At 36.7% G+C, this 21,920-nt stretch overlaps 1 protein-coding gene across 1 annotated transcript in view; it reads left to right on the top strand.

Annotated features, from left to right (window-relative positions):
* Positions 1–21,419: 21,419 nt before the first annotated feature.
* Positions 21,420–21,920, top strand: part of LOC121370972 (ecto-NOX disulfide-thiol exchanger 2-like) — a 40,481-nt gene continuing 39,980 nt past the window's right edge. Inside the window, exon 1 of the mRNA XM_041496544.1 lies at positions 21,420–21,527. Within this exon, the coding sequence (XP_041352478.1) occupies positions 21,437–21,527 (91 nt within the window). The 5' untranslated portion in view covers positions 21,420–21,436. The remainder of the gene's footprint in view (positions 21,528–21,920) is intronic.

The raw sequence follows: 21,920 nt of genomic DNA, 5'->3' as shown, positions 1-21,920 counted from the left end.
AGAACATCATCACAAGTTGATGATCCACCTTTCACTCTGTGTGAATGAATGAATGTTTAACGACACCCCAGCACGAAAAATACGTCGGCTATTGGGTGTCAAACTATCGTAATGCAAACAAATAAAGTGATGATCAACATCAACATAAAAATTCAAGATTCAAACAAAAACACAGTGTAAAGAACTGTGCAAAAATACAAATATCACAGACAGATACTGACTTTTACTCAAAATTTCAATTGTATTTCGAAGAAAACAAGGGTTTTGTGCTATATTGGCCATTCTCAAAGAGAATATTACACTCCTGCACCACGGTGAGGCTACAGCACGCGCAGGGGTTACTCTGTAACTTTAACAGGTTTTTCATTCTTGTGATGCAGCCATCTTTATCTGTAGCCATTTTCCTGGGATTTAGACAGGATAGATTCCTTACAACCGTGTATTTCATTGGCGCTTTTCCCAGCAGTTTACATACTGTCTTTATAAGAAAGTCTTTACATTCTATTCTCATTTGCAAAGCGTGCTTTTCACTCATCTGCTGTGTAGCACTAAGCCTTTTCAGTTCTTGCTCTGCAGCAAAGCCATTTTTTTAGTAACTGCATTGGTTTTCTTTTCCCGTGGATCCAAGGTCAACAGACTAGTAACACTGATATTGTCCAACAGTTCACTTTTCATGAATTTCTGCATACGATTTTTACACAGACGAAACATATTTTCACCTAAGAAAGGCAACATCGGTTGATCAGTTTGGTATTGAACCAGAAATGGCACAATCTGCTTGGCGAAAGAAGTGAAAATGTGGATTTTAGCTGTAATTAACTTGTCGTTACAACATGTCTTGATGGTTTCAAAGGAAGCTTTTAGGATTGGATACCTTCTTTTCTTCCACAGATTTCACATACTTTTTAATGTGTCAATACTTCTAGTGCTCTGACGGCTACTGGTGCATTTTCTAACCATATGTGGTTACAGAATTTAAGAGAGAAGACACTGGAATCCATCACTGTCACAAAATCTTCCCTTCGAGCTGGTGTATCCATAAACAGGTAATACAAACTTGACAGTAGTTTCTGAATGTCCCAACCAGACGCATTGGACCCATCTTTAAATACATCATGGACGATATGGATATGCAACCCACATCTACCAATATTTAGCAAGGTGTTGCCACATGTTGTTGTCAGTTTGTCTTGTAGAAGACGATGGAATTTCCAGTTGACATTTGGCCCATCCATGGAAACTTGGAGCAGGTTTCTCACATTTAAGTTGTCAACGCAGTTTTCAAAGTGTTCAACCATTACTTCTGCAATTGCATGACCCATGAATACAGATTCATAATAGAATGTTTTCACCTAAAACAAAAAATAAAATATAATATAATATACATCATGTAAGTGCATGTTTATAGAAGAAACAAAACAACTTAAAAAACTTAAATCAAAATTTTAAATTAATTACTTTTTTCATATGCATTGTTATCAAAATCCAAGTTTAATTGATTTAGGACTAATAGTTTGTGACAAATGTAGCTATTATAGTTTGCCTTAAATAAAGCAAAAAATAACACACACACACACACACACACACACACACATAATATATCCCATAAATGTTCAAGATTTTAGGGTATGTAAATATGTTTATACACAAAGAAGTATGAAACAGCTTGGAACGTTTATGATCAGCTGGTATTATTAAGTTTCTATTACCATGGAGCGTTACAACAAACATTCACAAAAAAACATAGGTAAAGGGATGTGGGGGGGGGGGGGGGGGAGGCATGCGCGCATACTTTGCTGTCACTAAGACTTGACAAAACCACTTGACAGCGATACACGGTATTGTACCAATGATAAGCTGTTATTCATTTGTGTGATCTAAACCGGTCTTGTCCACGGCTCCTTGTGTAAATTAGTTGTCAATTAAATACTTACAGCTCTAGTAGGCCGAGTGTGTGGAGCTCATAGTGGCATCCGTCTGGTAATGGTTTCCAGTTCTGGTTGAGCCGCCTGCTTTGATTCCCCCTGTGCCGTCCCTGGCACACGTTCCTTCTTCCTTCCTCCTCTTCTCTTCTTCTTGGAGTCCGCGTCGCCGTAAACCAAAGTCACGGTCGCCCGTGACCCGGTATACGCGACGCGTGTTGCACGTGCGCCTTCTGAAATATACATCTCCTTTGTTTTAGTTTGGCTCAAGTAGATCGAATAAACACAGGCGATGCCACACACACACACACAAAATTAAACAAGTGTAACAATGTTATACACTGTCACGATTGTTGAAAGGAGACCTTTGCAAATCTCATTGATGTTAAACTCATTCTTAATCTCATGTTACATGGATGGGGTTTATTTAAAGATATGGGCTTCCTTCCAGGGTAAACCGGCCTCGGTGGCGTAGTGGTTAGGTCATCGGTCTACAGGCTGGTAGGTACTGGGTTCGGATCCCAGTCGAGGCATGGGATTTTTAATCCAGATACCGACTCCAAACCCGCAAGGCTCAATGGGTAGGTGTAAACCACTTGAACCGACTCGTAGTGATCCATAACTGGTTCAACAAAGGCCATGGTTTGTGCTATCCTGTCTGCGGGAAGCGCAAATAAAAGACCCCTTGCTGCTAATAGGTAAGAGTAGGCCTAGCTCATGTAGTGGCGACAGCGGGTTTCCTCTCAAAATCTGTGTGGTCCTTAACCATATGTCTGACGCCATATAACCATAAATAAAATGTGTTGAATGTGTCGTTAAATAAAACATTTCTTTCTTTTTCTTTTCCTTCCAGGGTAAAAAAAAATGGCACTTCCAGGGTTGTCCAGGATGCGTGCGAACCCTGTGTGAAGATAATTTTCATTATTTTTATGTCTGCCCTCTGTTATCAGACAAAGATATGATTTATTTGCATACTTACGGAATTACCTTGATATCTTAGACATTGATCTACTATTATCCGGCTCAATAAACCTACCAATTGAAGAAAACTATTTAATTTTTTAAAGCAGTACATAAATATATAGCTGAAAGTAAGAGATTCGAGTTGAACTAACTTATTATTCTGATTTTTACTGCCCCATATAAGGTTTAGCTCCAACAATAGGATCATCACAATCATAATTTTTCTCGACTATCCCATTTCTATTCTATCTATTTTCTACCTTTTAATACTATATATTAAAAAAATATTAATTTATGCCATTGGACATTGTGTTATTATGTTTTATGTATGATTATGAATATTGATTATTGTCTGATGTCCATCTTGTTTAGAATAGCACTGATATAGGCTCTGCCTTTTGTGCAATCCTTTTGATTTTATTATTTTTTGTTCAATAAAATATTTAAAACAAACAAATTTTATGCTAGACATCCCCTAATCCAATGTAAAGGTAATTCAGTTTTCTACTTACTATACCCCCCCCGCCCCCTTTCTATACGGTATCCCTTCTCTTTTTTTCTTCTTCTTTGTTCATCTATTTTAGAATATGTGGTATTTCAACATGTATCCGCATGTAAAATGTACGGAGAGGTCTTAATATAAACGTGTTTTTGTCAAATATATACTGTTTAAACCAACTGGTAAAAAGGACCAAACGACGCCTTACTCACCAGTCACGATATTTAGTCTGCCCCTTCTAACACCAACGTGATGCAATCAGTATTTATAAATAATATATTATATGAATAAATTGGATAATGGAAATAAAAACAATAACTTAAAAAGAAAAATGTATTATTAACATATATTCCATGTAGTGTTAATACGAAAATAACAGCAAATGTGAAATGTTTGATTGCTCACTTCCGGTGAAAAAACGAAAAACGTAGGTTTTTACCTTGTGCATGAAACTGAATTATATTAGAATATTATAGGTTAATCTGTTGCACTGTTAGTTTGCATTGCTGCATTTGTAGGATGGCATATGTTTAAAAGCTATATCATAAAGTCGAAGTCGAACTTTTACAGTTTTATTTTTCTATCTTGATAATTGTCACTGGCAGCCATTTTGGAATTTGGTAATCGCACAACAGAAAGAAAGAAATGTTTTATTTAACGACGCACTCAACACATTTTTATTTACGTTTATATGGCGTCAGACATATGGTTAAGGACCACACAGATTTTGAGAGGAAACCCGCTGTCGCCACATAGGCTACTCTTTTACGACAGGTAGCAAGGGATCTTTTATTTTCCCTTCCCACAGGCAGGATAGCACAAACCATGGCCTTTGTTGAACCAGTTATGGATCACTGGTCGGTGCAAGTGGTTTACACCTACCCATTGAGCCTTGTGGAACACTCACTCAGGGTTTGAGTCGGTATCTGGATTACACTTGTTTTGTGTCATATTCTTTCGTAGGTCACCTTGTGAGTCTGTGTCTTTACTTTGGCGCCAGACTTAGTCGTACCGTTTACAGAGCTAGCTCTGCCACTTGCCAAATTCGCCAATAGTGAATTTTCAGAGGTTCTAAAATTATTTTTAATTCACCTGCCATGGATGATGGAGGACCAGACGTTTCCGACGGTTTTGACCCCAAACCAGTTAGCCCATCAGTTCGCCCCTAGTAAGACCGGTTCACCCACAGTGTCAGTTTGCCCCCAACAGGTTGTCAGTCCCCACCCCCCCCCCCCCCACACGGTATCAGGCTAAAACGTCCCTTACCAAAACGGCACCACTTTTTGATGGCTAAAACGGCACCAAACTTTTTTTTTCGTAGACACATAGGTTTTAACTAATTTTAACTGTTAAAACCATCATGACAATAATAAGACTGGACAGGTTTGTTATTGTCGTTCCATTATAACTGAAGCAGACGCCATTTATCAACGGGTGGGGGGGGGGGGTAAACGTAACAGCGCACATAAAATGTCATCAGTTATCGTGGGGCTTACAAAATGTTTAGGTATAGCTCTCCACCAACCACCAAATTGGAGTAAGATACGTATTCATTGAAGTTTAGATTTCCAGCCCACATTATCAGCAAAACGTTGTAAATTAATTAACCAAGAAGATGAAACAACAGGTGAACAGTGACTCAAAATAAATTTAATAACAAAACAAATTAAATAGGCCCCTACTTGTAGATAATTTAAACTGCTTTGTTGATAGTAACTTTTCTTCTGCTTGTCTGCACAGCATTGTTTATTATTGTTTTTGTAAGATTATATATCAATTGTTTAATTTAAATTTATACATGTGGGGTTGTGTATCTTATAAATAAATACATAACTAATGTGGGTTTTTTAAACTACCGTATATCTTCGCCTATAAGTCGAATTTTTTTCACCCAAAATTTATTTTACAACTTGGGGGGTCGACTTATAAGAGGGTAAAAAATTTCACCCCAAAATATTACCGTTTTGGGATTATTTTACAAGTTTTATTATTGAAGTATGCCCTGTATTTATACTCAAATATGTTAATTTGACACATTTATTTTTTATAACCTATTTTTTGGCCATTAGAATGGTTTTGGTTATGCAAGAAGGCGTGCAATCTCACTCACATGCCAAGACAACAGTCCACTTAGTTAAAATAACAGTCATCGCTAATAGCAAAAATGTAAACAATACTAACTACCTGACCGGCCTCTGTGGCGTCGTGGCAGGCCATCGGTCTACAGGCTGGTAGGTACTGGGTTCGGATCCCAGTCGAGGCATGGGATTTTTAATCGAGATACCGACTCCAAACCCTGAGTGAGTGCTCCGCAAGGCTCAATGGGTAGGTGTAAACCACTTGCACCGACCAGTGATCCATAACTGGTTCAACAAAGGCCATGGTTTGTGCTATCCTGCCTGTGGGAAGCGCAAATAAAAGATCCCTTGCTGCCTGTCATAAAAAGAGTAGCCTATGTGGCGACAGCGGGTTTCCTCTAAAAACAGTGTCAGAATGACCATATGTTTGACGTCCAATAGCCGATGATAAGATAAAAAATCAATGTGCTCTAGCGGCGTCGTTAAATAAAACAAACTTTACTTTTTTACTAACTACCTGTTGCCTGAGTTTATTTTGAAATCTGTTCACTGGCATTAATGGTTGTTCAAACAATGTTTTGTCGGTGATTAACTTCATGAATATTACTGAGTTTTCCCTTAAAATAACTTAGACTGATCTCTGCAGTTCACTAGAGCAATAGGGACCCACAACCAGTGTACTTTCCAGAGTTATCCCCCTTACATGTATTAATATGGCAGCAAAACGTGATAAACCGATGATGATACATGTACTTTCAGTTTTATCGTAGTGATCTGTTGTCAGTGTTTATAAATAAAGTTGTTGTCTGTACACAAAACCATGCTATACAGTGCCATACGGTAAGAGTCAAACAGCTTTCACTATCTATTAAGGGAATATTTTGTTTTGATGCCATGTAGTTTGATTGCGAAGTACAAAACGTGAAAACCAAAGTTTGTAAAATAATTTTCTTTTGTTCAAATATTGTACATTATTGTTCTCATGTGCTGAAAATAAGAAATACTTCAATATTTATAAGTTATTTTTCATGGGTCGACTTATAAACTGGTCAATAAAAAAAATAAGTTTTCAGGGCTTGAAATTAGGGACTCGACTTATAGCTGAGATCGACTTGCAGGCGAAGATATACGGTACCTGTATAACAGAGTCCCCAAATGACCGAACACAAAAAGACTTTCTATCGATCAACACAATTTCTAAGTAAGCAACAAAACACCATTTATATAATGTATATATAATTTTTAATACAACATTACATGTGACAATAATAATTAAATGTTCCTACTAAACACTACAAAGATACACAAAGACACGTACAAATTAACAGACATTTAAAATTTAACAAAATAACATAAAAATTGACAAAAATGCATAAAGATTCACAGACGCACAAAAATGCATAAAAAAGGATAATCACATAAAAATAATGACAAAGACGCATGTACTGAATTTGTTGATCTGCTAGCTGGTTGCCTCAAACTTTCATTTAATTAAATACTGACGTCAGACAAAATACAAAAGAAAACATTTTATTAAAAGAATACACTAATGCCAAATAAAGACCACCATTCCTCTTAAAAGAACGCCATTAATGCGCCGGCATCTAGCCTCATCTTGCAAGTGAGTAGCACTCTTACGTACCTATCAAATAAAAAAAACATTAACTTCATAAAAAAACGTGACCTGTATTTCATCTGTGAATATGTATACACGTAATTTTAATTTTGTGGTGAAATACATACAATACGTTACCTTAATTGATCGTGTGATCCATATATCACTATTTTATTTGGGACTAAGTCCACATCCAAGCCATTGTCGGGTATTAAGAAGAAAAACAACATGTAGGCTACAACCATTATTGTATTCATGAAATAGTTGCATTCGTCGCCTTATATTCGTGATACACCTCTATTATTTACTATTAAGCAATTGTTTGACAATAAATTTGTGTAGTCGAAGGACCGTACTAACTTACAAAAATACAATCTAAATAAATATTGATAATGTAATTTAAGCTGTGTAATCTAAATAAGTTAATTTTATTAAATAAAAAAATGCTATAGAAATAACTCTGGATTGTGCTGTTAATGTTATTTTTAAAAAGTGTTTACCTCAGATTCTTCAAGAACGTCATTTTCTAACCGGTTCAGGCATGGCGTACACTTCCAGTCGATTTCTGTGTCGTTACGTACAGCTTTCCTGTATTCTTCTTGAGTAATGTTCGTTTGGCATGTATGATGCTGCCATAAACAACATTCTGGACATTTAGTCTAAGCAGTCTACGAGAAAAATAAGCCCAACCTCAAACAAATTGCAAAAGAAACTTTTTATGCATTTTTATAATCTATGTGCTGTAGTTAAGCACACATACAAATTTGAAAAAGCAGGAAAGTGGGGAAAGGTCATTTTTGGGGGGTCAAAGGTCACAATAGCTGTTATAAGAAATTCTTGTATTAACGATAGTATTTACATTTCTCTCACCAAAAAGTAAGTATTTATAAATTACTTTTGACAAATATACATAAAGGAAAGCAAAATTTAGAAGAAAACTCGAAAACCTCGGGTCAAAATTTGAATTTGGGACAAGTTCACTTTAATTTTTACCTTGTGCATGAAACTGAATTATATTAGAATATTATAGGTTAATCTGTTGCACTGTTAGTTTGCATTGCTGCATTTGTAGGATGGCATATGTTTAAAAGCTATATCATAAAGTCGAAGTCGAACTTTTACAGTTTTATTTTTCTATCTTGATAATTGTCACTGGCAGCCATTTTGGAATTTGGTAATCGCACAACAGAAAGAAAGAAATGTTTTATTTAACGACGCACTCAACACATTTTTATTTACGTTTATATGGCGTCAGACATATGGTTAAGGACCACACAGATTTTGAGAGGAAACCCGCTGTCGCCACATAGGCTACTCTTTTACGACAGGTAGCAAGGGATCTTTTATTTTCCCTTCCCACAGGCAGGATAGCACAAACCATGGCCTTTGTTGAACCAGTTATGGATCACTGGTCGGTGCAAGTGGTTTACACCTACCCATTGAGCCTTGTGGAACACTCACTCAGGGTTTGAGTCGGTATCTGGATTACACTTGTTTTGTGTCATATTCTTTCGTAGCTCACTAGGTCACCTTGTGAGTCTGTGTCTTTACTTTGGCGCCAGACTTAGTCGTACCGTTTACAGAGCTAGCTCTGCCACTTGCCAAATTCGCCAATAGTGAATTTTCAGAGGTTCTAAAATTATTTTTAATTCACCTGCCATGGATGATGGAGGACCAGACGTTTCCGACGGTTTTGACCCCAAACCAGTTAGCCCATCAGTTCGCCCCTAGTAAGACCGGTTCACCCACAGTGTCAGTTTGCCCCCAACAGGTTGTCAGTCCCCACCCCCACCCCCACACGGTATCAGGCTAAAACGTCCCTTACCAAAACGGCACCACTTTTTGATGGCTAAAACGGCACCAAACTTTTTTTTTCGTAGACACATAGGTTTTAACTAATTTTAACTGTTAAAACCATCATGACAATAATAAGACTGGACCATTATTTCGCGTGCTACATTCCACAAACAGGTTTGTTATTGTCGTTCCATTATAACTGAAGCAGACGCCATTTATCAACGGGTGGGGGGGGGGGGGGGGGGTAAACGTAACAGCGCACATAAAATGTCATCAGTTATCGTGGGGCTTACAAAATGTTTAGGTATAGCTCTCCACCAACCACCAAATTGGAGTAAGATACGTATTCATTGAAGTTTAGATTTCCAGCCCACATTATCAGCAAAACGTTGTAAATTAATTAACCAAGAAGATGAAACAACAGGTGAACAGTGACTCAAAATAAATTTAATAACAAAACAAATTAAATAGGCCCCTACTTGTAGATAATTTAAACTGCTTTGTTGATAGTAACTTTTCTTCTGCTTGTCTGCACAGCATTGTTTATTATTGTTTTTGTAAGATTATATATCAATTGTTTAATTTAAATTTATACATGTGGGGTTGTGTATCTTATAAATAAATACATAACTAATGTGGGTTTTTTAAACTACCGTATATCTTCGCCTATAAGTCGAATTTTTTTCACCCAAAATTTATTTTACAACTTGGGGGGTCGACTTATAAGAGGGTAAAAAATTTCACCCCAAAATATTACCGTTTTGGGATTATTTTACAAGTTTTATTATTGAAGTATGCCCTGTATTTATACTCAAATATGTTAATTTGACACATTTATTTTTTATAACCTATTTTTTTGGCCATTAGAATGGTTTTGGTTATGCAAGAAGGCGTGCAATCTCACTCACATGCCAAGACAACAGTCCACTTAGTTAAAATAACAGTCATCGCTAATAGCAAAAATGTAAACAATACTAACTACCTGACCGGCCTCTGTGGCGTCGTGGCAGGCCATCGGTCTACAGGCTGGTAGGTACTGGGTTCGGATCCCAGTCGAGGCATGGGATTTTTAATCGAGATACCGACTCCAAACCCTGAGTGAGTGCTCCGCAAGGCTCAATGGGTAGGTGTAAACCACTTGCACCGACCAGTGATCCATAACTGGTTCAACAAAGGCCATGGTTTGTGCTATCCTGCCTGTGGGAAGCGCAAATAAAAGATCCCTTGCTGCCTGTCATAAAAAGAGTAGCCTATGTGGCGACAGCGGGTTTCCTCTAAAAACAGTGTCAGAATGACCATATGTTTGACGTCCAATAGCCGATGATAAGATAAAAAATCAATGTGCTCTAGCGGCGTCGTTAAATAAAACAAACTTTACTTTTTTACTAACTACCTGTTGCCTGAGTTTATTTTGAAATCTGTTCACTGGCATTAATGGTTGTTCAAACAATGTTTTGTCGGTGATTAACTTCATGAATATTACTGAGTTTTCCCTTAAAATAACTTAGACTGATCTCTGCAGTTCACTAGAGCAATAGGGACCCACAACCAGTGTACTTTCCAGAGTTATCCCCCTTACATGTATTAATATGGCAGCAAAACGTGATAAACCGATGATGATACATGTACTTTCAGTTTTATCGTAGTGATCTGTTGTCAGTGTTTATAAATAAAGTTGTTGTCTGTACACAAAACCATGCTATACAGTGCCATACGGTAAGAGTCAAACAGCTTTCACTATCTATTAAGGGAATATTTTGTTTTGATGCCATGTAGTTTGATTGCGAAGTACAAAACGTGAAAACCAAAGTTTGTAAAATAATTTTCTTTTGTTCAAATATTGTACATTATTGTTCTCATGTGCTGAAAATAAGAAATACTTCAATATTTATAAGTTATTTTTCATGGGTCGACTTATAAACTGGTCAATAAAAAAAATAAGTTTTCAGGGCTTGAAATTAGGGACTCGACTTATAGCTGAGATCGACTTGCAGGCGAAGATATACGGTACCTGTATAACAGAGTCCCCAAATGACCGAACACAAAAAGACTTTCTATCGATCAACACAATTTCTAAGTAAGCAACAAAACACCATTTATATAATGTATATATAATTTTTAATACAACATTACATGTGACAATAATAATTAAATGTTCCTACTAAACACTACAAAGATACACAAAGACACGTACAAATTAACAGACATTTAAAATTTAACAAAATAACATAAAAATTGACAAAAATGCATAAAGATTCACAGACGCACAAAAATGCATAAAAAAGGATAATCACATAAAAATAATGACAAAGACGCATGTACTGAATTTGTTGATCTGCTAGCTGGTTGCCTCAAACTTTCATTTAATTAAATACTGACGTCAGACAAAATACAAAAGAAAACATTTTATTAAAAGAATACACTAATGCCAAATAAAGACCACCATTCCTCTTAAAAGAACGCCATTAATGCGCCGGCATCTAGCCTCATCTTGCAAGTGAGTAGCACTCTTACGTACCTATCAAATAAAAAAAACATTAACTTCATAAAAAAACGTGACCTGTATTTCATCTGTGAATATGTATACACGTAATTTTAATTTTGTGGTGAAATACATACAATACGTTACCTTAATTGATCGTGTGATCCATATATCACTATTTTATTTGGGACTAAGTCCACATCCAAGCCATTGTCGGGTATTAAGAAGAAAAAACAACATGTAGGCTACAACCATTATTGTATTCATGAAATAGTTGCATTCGTCGCCTTATATTCGTGATACACCTCTATTATTTACTATTAAGCAATTGTTTGACAATAAATTTGTGTAGTCGAAGGACCGTACTAACTTACAAAAATACAATCTAAATAAATATTGATAATGTAATTTAAGCTGTGTAATCTAAATAAGTTAATTTTATTAAATAAAAAATGCTATAGAAATAACTCTGGATTGTGCTGTTAATGTTATTTTTAAAAAGTGTTTACCTCAGATTCTTCAAGAACGTCATTTTCTAACCGGTTCAGGCATGGCGTACACTTCCAGTCGATTTCTGTGTCGTTACGTACAGCTTTCCTGTATTCTTCTTGAGTAATGTTCGTTTGGCATGTATGATGCTGCCATAAACAACATTCTGGACATTTAGTCTAAGCAGTCTACGAGAAAAATAAGCCCAACCTCAAACAAATTGCAAAAGAAACTTTTTATGCATTTTTATAATCTATGTGCTGTAGTTAAGCACACATACAAATTTGAAAAAGCAGGAAAGTGGGGAAAGGTCATTTTTGGGGGGTCAAAGGTCACAATAGCTGTTATAAGAAATTCTTGTATTAACGATAGTATTTACATTTCTCTCACCAAAAAGTAAGTATTTATAAATTACTTTTGACAAATATACATAAAGGAAAGCAAAATTTAGAAGAAAACTCGAAAACCTCGGGTCAAAATTTGAATTTGGGACAAGTTCACTTTAATTTTAGGAACGTTTTCAAATATCCCTGACAATGTTCCTGAACTAGAGCCCCAGCTACAGTACATAATACAAAAAATTACTGCTTACTTTGTGTCAGTCTTTGGAATTATATACATGTGTGTATATATAGTCATTATGCATTCAAATCTGATTTGTGAAATATGGAACTATGTCTCGTCCTCAATTTGCATAGATGAATTTGAGCAACTACTTCCTTTACAATCCTTGCAGACAATTGAGCACTCCAGACCATGCTTCCTACATGTACACCTGGTGTCACAACTCGTTTTGCAGTGGCAGCTGATGATTTGCAGTAAGCATCCCCATTCACAAGGGTTTAGATTGGGTTCATTCACCCATGTTTGCACTTGGAGGTATGTCCTCATACTATGGAACCTAGCGGCTGCCGATGTTGGCGGTATCGTATGTATCTGCACACATGTTTTGTTTGTTTGAACACTATGCGCAAACTTCCAATATCTTAGATTGTCCAGACCTTCATGTGTGTCACCACCATACAGAGCAGAGATCAAATGCTCTCCAGACTCCACCACCTGTGCTTTCGTACTTTGCGCGAGAAAGACCCGTGCTTGTGACTTCAATGCTTCGTCATCTCTAATTTTCTTTAGTGTTGCAGCTTTACTAATTCCAAACAATGTGGACGTGGTATCACAGCCGCTTATTGCATGGATTACTGGCAGGACTTCACATAACTCGGGTCCAAGAACGGCTTTAGTCTTCTTCAAATCCCACATCTGATCTGAAGTATAGCGGCAGAGATAAAGACAGCGCCATATGGAAGAGAAGAAGTATCAGGAGATCTGTGTCTTCTCCTATCAACATGGTTGATTTTGAAAATGCTGAAGAAACGGCAGTACGTGCAATTAGAACATCAGCGTCAGACGTTGCCTTTTTGGTCTCAATTCCAGCTTCACGCATCTTTTGACTCAACAGGTTGATGAAATTATCTTTGTTCGTTTGGTTTGCAAGGAACATGTCTTTCTTGTTCCTGAAAGGGGTGCTTTGCGTGAAACTCACATGAGTACCAATGATTCCTCGCGATCGTCTGAGGTGCATTGCATCTTTTGTGTCTGGACCAGAATTGTAGCCATCAAATACCACGACAGAATCGGTGTGAGTGTGCCTGACACAGTCGACGTACCTCTGACAGATCTCCCCAAATGTTGATCCATTTTGCCATTGTATCCGACATATCGGAATCCATCTCCGCAATGTCTTGTGCCACACAGTCCCCCGAGTTCCATATCGCATCTAACAGTGCCGACTTCTGTGCCATTCTCATCATTCCCGAGGATTCAAACATCGAACTTGGAAAGCTACACAACTCGTATGTAAATATCTCTGATTTATCATCGTAGATGTTGTCTGCAGCAGCCATGAACCTTTGAAACAACAGCTGAGGGTCTATTGGGATACTGTCATCTCTCAACTTAAAAGAGGATTTTTCGTTCATTGGAATGGCTTGTTTCTTTCTTTTAAACGTGAAGTCACCAACACTGACATCATTCATTGAATCTAATATTCTCAATCCAACTTCTTTGGCGATGTCTACATTTGCCTTAGGGTCTGCTGTAATGCCCGTTTCAATGTTCCTAAGGTTTGGTTCCTCGATGTATGGATCACGGGCGGCAATGAAGGAGGCTAGTGTCCCAATGTCTGTGGAGTCACATTTCCTCCTCGAATCACCCTCTTCATTGTGCTTATCACTGGTCCGGAAATTCAATGATGTTAACTCCTGGAGAGCAAGGTTGAGTTCTGCGCAATCTGGCATCGACAATATCCATTCCGCTCTCTGACTTTCTGTCATGCCTCTGCCTCTTGTAAGACCACCTGCTGCTTTGATGCTCCTCATAAGGATCTGTTTTATCGCTAAATCTGACGAAAGGCCACACCAGAACTTATCAGATCTCCTGATGACATGATATCCTTGTTGAAGGAAAGAGTATATTTCCGGGTGAGTTTGTGGGAGAGTGTTCATATCTTGTAGATAGATTCTGACAGATGTGCCCAGCCGCCGCGAGATATGGCAACATCTGCTTCAGTGATTGCATGTGGAGTTTCTAGTCACCTGTTCTTTCAGCTCGGATGAAATTTCTGAGGACTTCCACCATGTCCATGAACTGGAATCATAACTTTGAAGTTCTGAAATCTTTGTGTGAGGTCCTGAATTCGTCTGTTCTTGATTTGATGATGCCGATTATGGGACTGGCACAAACTTCCTGAATAGACGATGTACCTTTCAAGAGTGAATCGAAGAGATTCAATGCCTCGGATAATTCGTTTTCCATGGTTCCATCTTCTGAGCTGTGTGGTATTGTTTCGTCTGCTTCATTGATCGTTTCTGCATTTCCAGGAATAGTTGTACCATATATCTTTGACAAGATGTTAGCAGTCAGTGCACTGTCGACGAGGAAATATCCACGCACCGCTCTGGCGATTGCTTTTCCCGTAAGCATATGTGATACTGCTGTCGGGGCATATACTGTTTCCAGAAGTTCTGAAAATCCAGACCCAGCCATCAGGTGACCGATGCTTCCAACGTAGCTCATCTCCGCATGAAACCCACCAAGTCGCAAGATGATTGACTTTAGACGACTGCCAGTTGGTTCGTTCTGTATTATGGTCTTTGCTTTCCAATACAAAGGTTGATCGAAGGTTAGCATAGGGCTGACATTATTTCTATGTGATTCTTTGCAGACAAAGTGGAGGGTTGAGTAGATGCATGTCAGATCACTTGGATTCATGTCTATGAGTGGCAGAAAAAACACTGAAGACTTCCCAGGATAATCTCCAACAAGTACTCTGTGCATCGTAGCAGACCAGCTGGGGTATAGGTTTTCGTGTGGCCAAGAGCATCTGGAGAGAAGGTCAATTTTCCATATCTCGTCATTATGAGCAGGTAGAAAATCTATAAGGATTTCGTACTTCAGTTTGGACAACGTGTTGTTGTGTTCTCTGTAGGGATGTATGTTGATCTGAGCTAAGTCTGTTATCTCTTGAAGTGTAGGAGATCCACGGAGAACAGGTTTCCTTTTTGACGATCCAGGAGTAACTGTTTGTATGATGCCCATGCCATGAAATGTCCCGTGTCCATCTAACGTCCGGATGTTGTGGTCCACATTGTCTGCAACATATTGGATGAAGGAGCCTGTTCTGTTGTCATTTATTAATGTATCATCATTACCACGAGCCACAGCAGCATTCATTTCAAATTTCTGTACCTCAATGTATGAAGATGAAAATCCCAAAGAGTTCAGTGTCTCTACAAGAAATCTAGACGAAAACTGGTGGTGCATCTGCACGCCAAGGCCAATGTGGAGGGGAGCAATCAATGTTCTTGGTCTGCATGCCTGGATAATAGCTTGTCCAATGGATGCTACTTTGAGAGATGAATCAGTGTCAAAAAATCTCAGTTAGGAACATCTGAAAGGCTTCTGGAATGAAATCTTTATTTTGTTGAAGCAAAGAAATAAAATCTGCTGAAGGGTATTCCAACTTGAAAGTAGGAGAAATGGATTTGATGTCAGCTTTTATCAGCTTTGCTGCAGTGCGAATGATGTATTTCTTCTGTTCATCTGGATCCTCTTTCTTTGATTGTTCATAAAATGTGTGCAGTATCTCTGATGCATTTTGTTTGAATGTCACAACATTGGGTTGGCCATTGATATTGGTAACGATAATAGAGGAACCAAAATAACCAAGCAGTCTCTTCTTCATGTACACTTTGCTGAACACTTCTTCTCTGCATATCTGTTCCATTTCTCTCACCAAATCATTCACAGTCACTTGATCTGCATCCCTTTCCTCAAGACTTTTAACCACTTGGAGAAAAGCTTGTTCTGTTTTGGATTTCTTAGGTCGTCCAGGTGTCCCCGATATTCTTGTGTCATCTGTCTTCTGTGACTTTGGCATCTGCTTTTGTGTCGAGAAGTTTATATTGCACTGATGATGGTATACGGCATCGGTCGCATGAAGATCGGAGGGGGCGATATTGAGTCTGCCAAGTACTTCTGCCGCCCATTCGTCATTCCTTGATTCACGTTTCTTTCAAGGTTGTTTTAAATTCGATCGTCTTAACTGGATAAACGGCATGACCTCTTTTTTTACCATTCAACTTCGCATGCTGTCCACAATACAGACAGTTGTCCTTGAAGCTGAAATCTGGTGTTGTTGAACGCATGGTTCTAGGGGCAGAAGGGATAGTAGAGCCAGCCTTCTTTGAGTTTGCAGTTGCATTTGGATTTACGTAATCTCTGCGACAGTCTTTGTGAACTAGTTGACCGGGTATAGCTTTGATTGAATCACCTCTCAGTTCACTTACTTGATTAATCGTCTCACTACCCTTTTTTTGTAACCGACATGTTGGTTTGCCATTGTCTGATATGGATTTTATGCAGAACACACATGCTTGCATTACGACCTGGAATAAATTTAAAAGGAACATGTAAAATATGTATGTTTAAATAACAGACTGAAGCAGATTATGTAAAGTATTTTAATAAAATTACAAGGGAAAATAAAACAAGGAAGCATAAAAACAAAGTAAGAAAATAAGGATATAAGCAAAATATCGTTAGGTAAAAATAAATATCAGCACTCTTCAGAAATTGTGTTGCTTGACAATACAGCAGTAATAAAAAAAATTCAAACCATGTACGCAAATTACAAAAATGCTCAATACGGGATTCCATACTTTTTTTCACTGAACAAACTGATGCATTCGACAGTTATGAAAACTGTTTTGAGATAATCTGAAAAACTGCAATACATACACTCGTGGGAAACATGGCGGAAAACCCCTGAATATATCTAATGTTCTATAGGCTTTATTTCATCTAATTTGAAGAAGTATTTGGTGAGATATTAACAAAATGGTAATTAAAATTCAACCGATTACAGTGGAAAAAATGACGTCACTGCGTTGTTGTGTGACATAGAATGGCCACACTGATAATTGTTATAGACATGTTTTTCGATTAACGGCTTTTAATAGTAAAATTAATTGATATTCATTAACTATCATTCCTATATAATTATTTTATTTACCCGAGTTTTGGGTATATATGCCCTAATCGGTGACAAATACCGAAATACCGGCCAAAATCAAATGACTTGAAATAATGATGGGAAAATCGCTTATCAGTGGATTGATTGTATTCTTAAAACATAGATTAATCGAATAGAATAAAAATTAAACTGATTTTATGTATTTGTTGAACTTACCAACGATAACAAGGCGCAGGAAATGAGCGTCGTCTGCTAGTCAACAATCAAATTACCTCCCCTTAGAGTACTATTTGTGTCTACGGTGGCTCGCACAGGCCATATCTATAATAGGCAATATGCAATACAAAAACAACAAAATTCAACATTTTCCCATCTTTCGATTTTTTTCGAATTTTGATATGTTTCATATACATACAAGATCTATTTATTACAAATGACTTTATTTCTTTTGCAATTTGTTTGAGGTATTACTGTAGACTGCTTAGACTAATTCTAAACATTGTTGTTTAGGTTTACATGTTTTTTTGCATAAAATGCAAAGATGCGGCATGTTGGATCGTACTTCATGAAATGAATGTGCCCTGACTGACACAAGACATACCATATTTAAACGCAACTCATACTTGAGTACGAATGAAAAGAAAGCCAACATCAGTTAATTTCTTTATACAAGTGAGCATCATCCGTTATTGTTTACTTAATTACAGAACAAAGTATTTCCTAGGGTACTGTGGAGAATTTGAATAGAATGCCACCTGCATACAAAGCGTATTGCATCTTATGTGATGTAATACAGCCGGCCAAGATCAGACAGATTAAATTCCTATTGTTTGTGTTGGTAACAATTAACAGAGTAAGTAAATAATAGTACCGTATTTGACCGGAAATAAGCCCAGGGGGCCAAGACAACTCATTGTGAGCTTAGCATGGGGTGGGCTTATTCCCAGACAAGGGGCCTTGAGAAAAAAAAAAATGATAATAATTAAAATAAATAATAATAATTAAATGAACTAGGAAGAAAACAAAAAACGTTCAGTAGCATATCTATTAATTAGTGTTCCATTTGTTATTAATAAATAATAATTGTTTATTAATTAAATTGTGGGTTTTTTTACTAGTATCTAATTATCAGAAACACACCTTCTATGTTACAATTACTTACCAGTGAGGTTTATTTACATCCAAAATTTAATGCTGAGAAGACTTGAAACAACATCAATTAACAACAAACTCAATAGCGTACAAATGTTTCTGACACAGGCAGCCAGCTTACACTACCAAAAATTGTCAATCTAAGGTCATTGTTCTTAGCCAATCAAAATATGGTATTTGCTTAATTAGCATTAACTGCGGACCCAGTGTGGTGGTAAAAATAGACATTGGTTTTTAGTTCATACTTTGGCTTGGATACTTCAAAGAAATACTGCAGGCATGAAATTGAAAACAATGTTACACACTGTTAGACTGCTAAATCTCACTGGTGGGTAAAATATTGTGTTACATTTGTGTTTAATTATCTGCAGGAGGTATGACCTTTTAAATGAACTTTGAGCAAACTTGCAATTTCGTGTTATTTTAATTTATACGGTGACAAAGTTGGGGGTGGGCTTATTTACGAATGAGGGCCTAATTTCTTAAATGCTATCAAAACGGAGGGGGGCTTATTCAAAGACATGGGCTTATTTCCGGTCAAATACGGTAATATAACTAATAGGCTAATAATAATAATAATAATAATAATAATAATAATGGTTCTTTGCAAAATGACTACAAATATAGGGAAATATAATAATATTTGTGAAAACAGAACAAGCATTATATAATTTTTTTATTATTAATACGGTAATATTAATAACAGTAATATAAATAACGGTTCCGTTTTAGCCCACATCCCACACACACATACCCAAAAGATGATTTTAGTGGGTTTTGTTTTGTTTTCTTTGTTTTTGACCTTGCTATGCGCACACGTTTGAAAGGTATTAAGGGGAAGAAGGGAAGGGAGAACATGGGTTTGTGGGGTTTTTTGTTGTTGTTAGATAGATGGGCATAAATACTTTGTGGGCCCAGCATCTGATTAAAATCAGGATTGAGGATTTTGTTTGTTTGGTATTGATTGTTTTAAAATGCTTATATTCTGAGGGTTCAGATATGCTTACTCATACTTGAATATACAAAATCTGGGGCTGTTCCCATAATAACACTGAGGATTAAGGTAGTACTGTACTATTATGATGTCGGCTAACACCAAATGGGGAATATTTTGTTTTCAAAATCTTGATTTAGCAATATTTCTAGTCAATTGAAAATTTATTAGCGACTACTGTTTAATGTTCTAAAATTAGTGTGTAGATACTGAACAAAATGTTCCCTGCTGAAGAATGCTTGGACAGGGTTGAAAATTAGCAGTCGGCCATGGCGACCTTTATTGGCTAAGGACGACTAAGAATTTTACAAAGGTAGTCTGCTGGGCGACCATTGATTTTAGGGTCTTGCAAGCATAGTTCCAGTTAAAAAATGAAACACATTTAGTCTCTTTGCATTGCATTATTTTTTTTTACTTCAGAGACAATTCAAGTCATGCTGCATACCTTGGCTGTTCTAGCATTTTGTCTAAACCTCTGTTAAAAATGAGATTTAATATGTATAACTTGATGGTACTTTGTAAAGTAACATTTTTATTTTTACTGAATTTCTTCTCTCTTTTTTTTGTTCTTCTTTTTTTTGAGTTTGTATGTTTAAAACTTAACATGTTTTTATATGAATTTTAACTTTATTCATTATGAAGTTAAACGCCAATTCATCGGTATTCCTTTGTACGGTGAGCACATGGTTATATAACACATTCTAGTTTTGATTTTGGCTCTTCAGTTAAATTTCAGTGCGATAATTGGAGGGCGCGTTGAATTTGAGAAGGGCCAGTAAGATTTGTCTTCAACTGGCCCTGCTGGCGACCATGGTTTTCATGTTAGTTTTCAACCCTGGTTTGAACCACAGACAATGTGGCCTGTTCTTATACGTCATGTGTATGTGTAACCCAAGTCCTTTGTATTATATGATAAGGGATTAACAAATGAGCAGATTGTCCTATAGTTAGTAATTAAGCATCAATACTATAATAATCTGTAACACATACAGTAATTACAGTTAACATATTAATACATGTTATAAAACACTTTCCTTTCTTTGATAGTATTAGTGGCCTCTTCTTGTTTGTGTAAGTGGTATTCACTGTCCCTACCTCGTGTAAATATACTTTAATAATCTGTAACACATATAGTAATTACAGTTAACATATTAATACATGTTATAAAACACTTTCCTTTCTCTGATAGTATTAGTGGCCTCTTCTTGTTTGTGTAAGTGGTATTCACTGTCCCTACCTTGTGTAAATATACTTTAATAATCTGTAACACATATAGTAATTACAGTTAACATATTAATACATGTTATAAAACACTTTCCTTTCTTTGATAGTATTAGTGGCCTCTTCTTGTTTGTGTAAGTGGTATTCACTGTCCCTACCTCGTGTAAATATACTTTAATAATGAAATAAACAACATTTTGATCAGCCTCTTGTGCCAAAAAAACACCAAACCCTATGTTGCTTCCTTCTTCTTTTTTTGTGGGGTCAAACTGGTAATTCATTGGGGACTAACTGGTAATGAGTTGGTGGCGAACTGACTGGGGCAAAAATGCTTCGGGGCCAAATTTCAGACATTCCCAGTGGATTTGAAAATTACTTGCCCAATTTTAATTTTGATGAAACAAAAAAAAAAAGTAAATTAAAATAATTAACTTTTTGATTTACATTTTGCATGCTGACATCACGTTTAATCAATTTGTCAATTTACACAATTGACAGATTAAGCATACTTTATGGTTTGCTTAGAAAAAACATGCAAACAACCTGGTTGATATAAACTAAAGTTTAAACTCCGCTGTCTATTATATTTTGTTTTCTCCTGATTTCATTAGCAAGACACATTTTGTGGGTTTAAAAAAAGACATTAATTATTTCTATGTTTTTCTCAGGTGTACTTGGTCCTGTACAATCAATGGATCCAGCTAGCAACAACCTGCCACTGGCATTCAACATGAACAAGAACAAACCTCCACTACTTCGATATGATGATGGGTCTGGGAAAGGTACGTGTATAACTTTGTATCCCTCCCTTTTCATACTCCGAGCCCCTTCCATTCTTCTTTTTTCTTTTTCCTCACTTCTCCTAGTTTAAAATTTGTCATAAATTAAACAGACATTCCTTTCCATTTTAAATAGCCATAGTTTTAAAATATACTGAAAATTAAAGGGTTTTTTTTTTCTTCATATTTTTACATTGATTATATTTCATGCATGCCACTTTCTCATTGTCTAAATATCAAAACTTTTTAATTTCTCCTGTGTATCAATCAGTTTTTAACTGATCTGTCGGTTTTCTCCGACTAAGTCTTCTGATGGTATCTAGCCCAGTCAGTAATGCTCACCTAAGGGTCAAACGATTGGATCCTTTCAGTTGCTCAGTTCTCGGACGTTTTTTT

Source organism: Gigantopelta aegis, chromosome 1 (assembly GCF_016097555.1).
Source record: "Gigantopelta aegis isolate Gae_Host chromosome 1, Gae_host_genome, whole genome shotgun sequence".
In the NCBI taxonomy this organism is placed as follows: Eukaryota; Metazoa; Mollusca; class Gastropoda; order Neomphalida; family Peltospiridae; genus Gigantopelta; species Gigantopelta aegis.
This window is presented reverse-complemented; position numbering and strand designations above follow the sequence as displayed.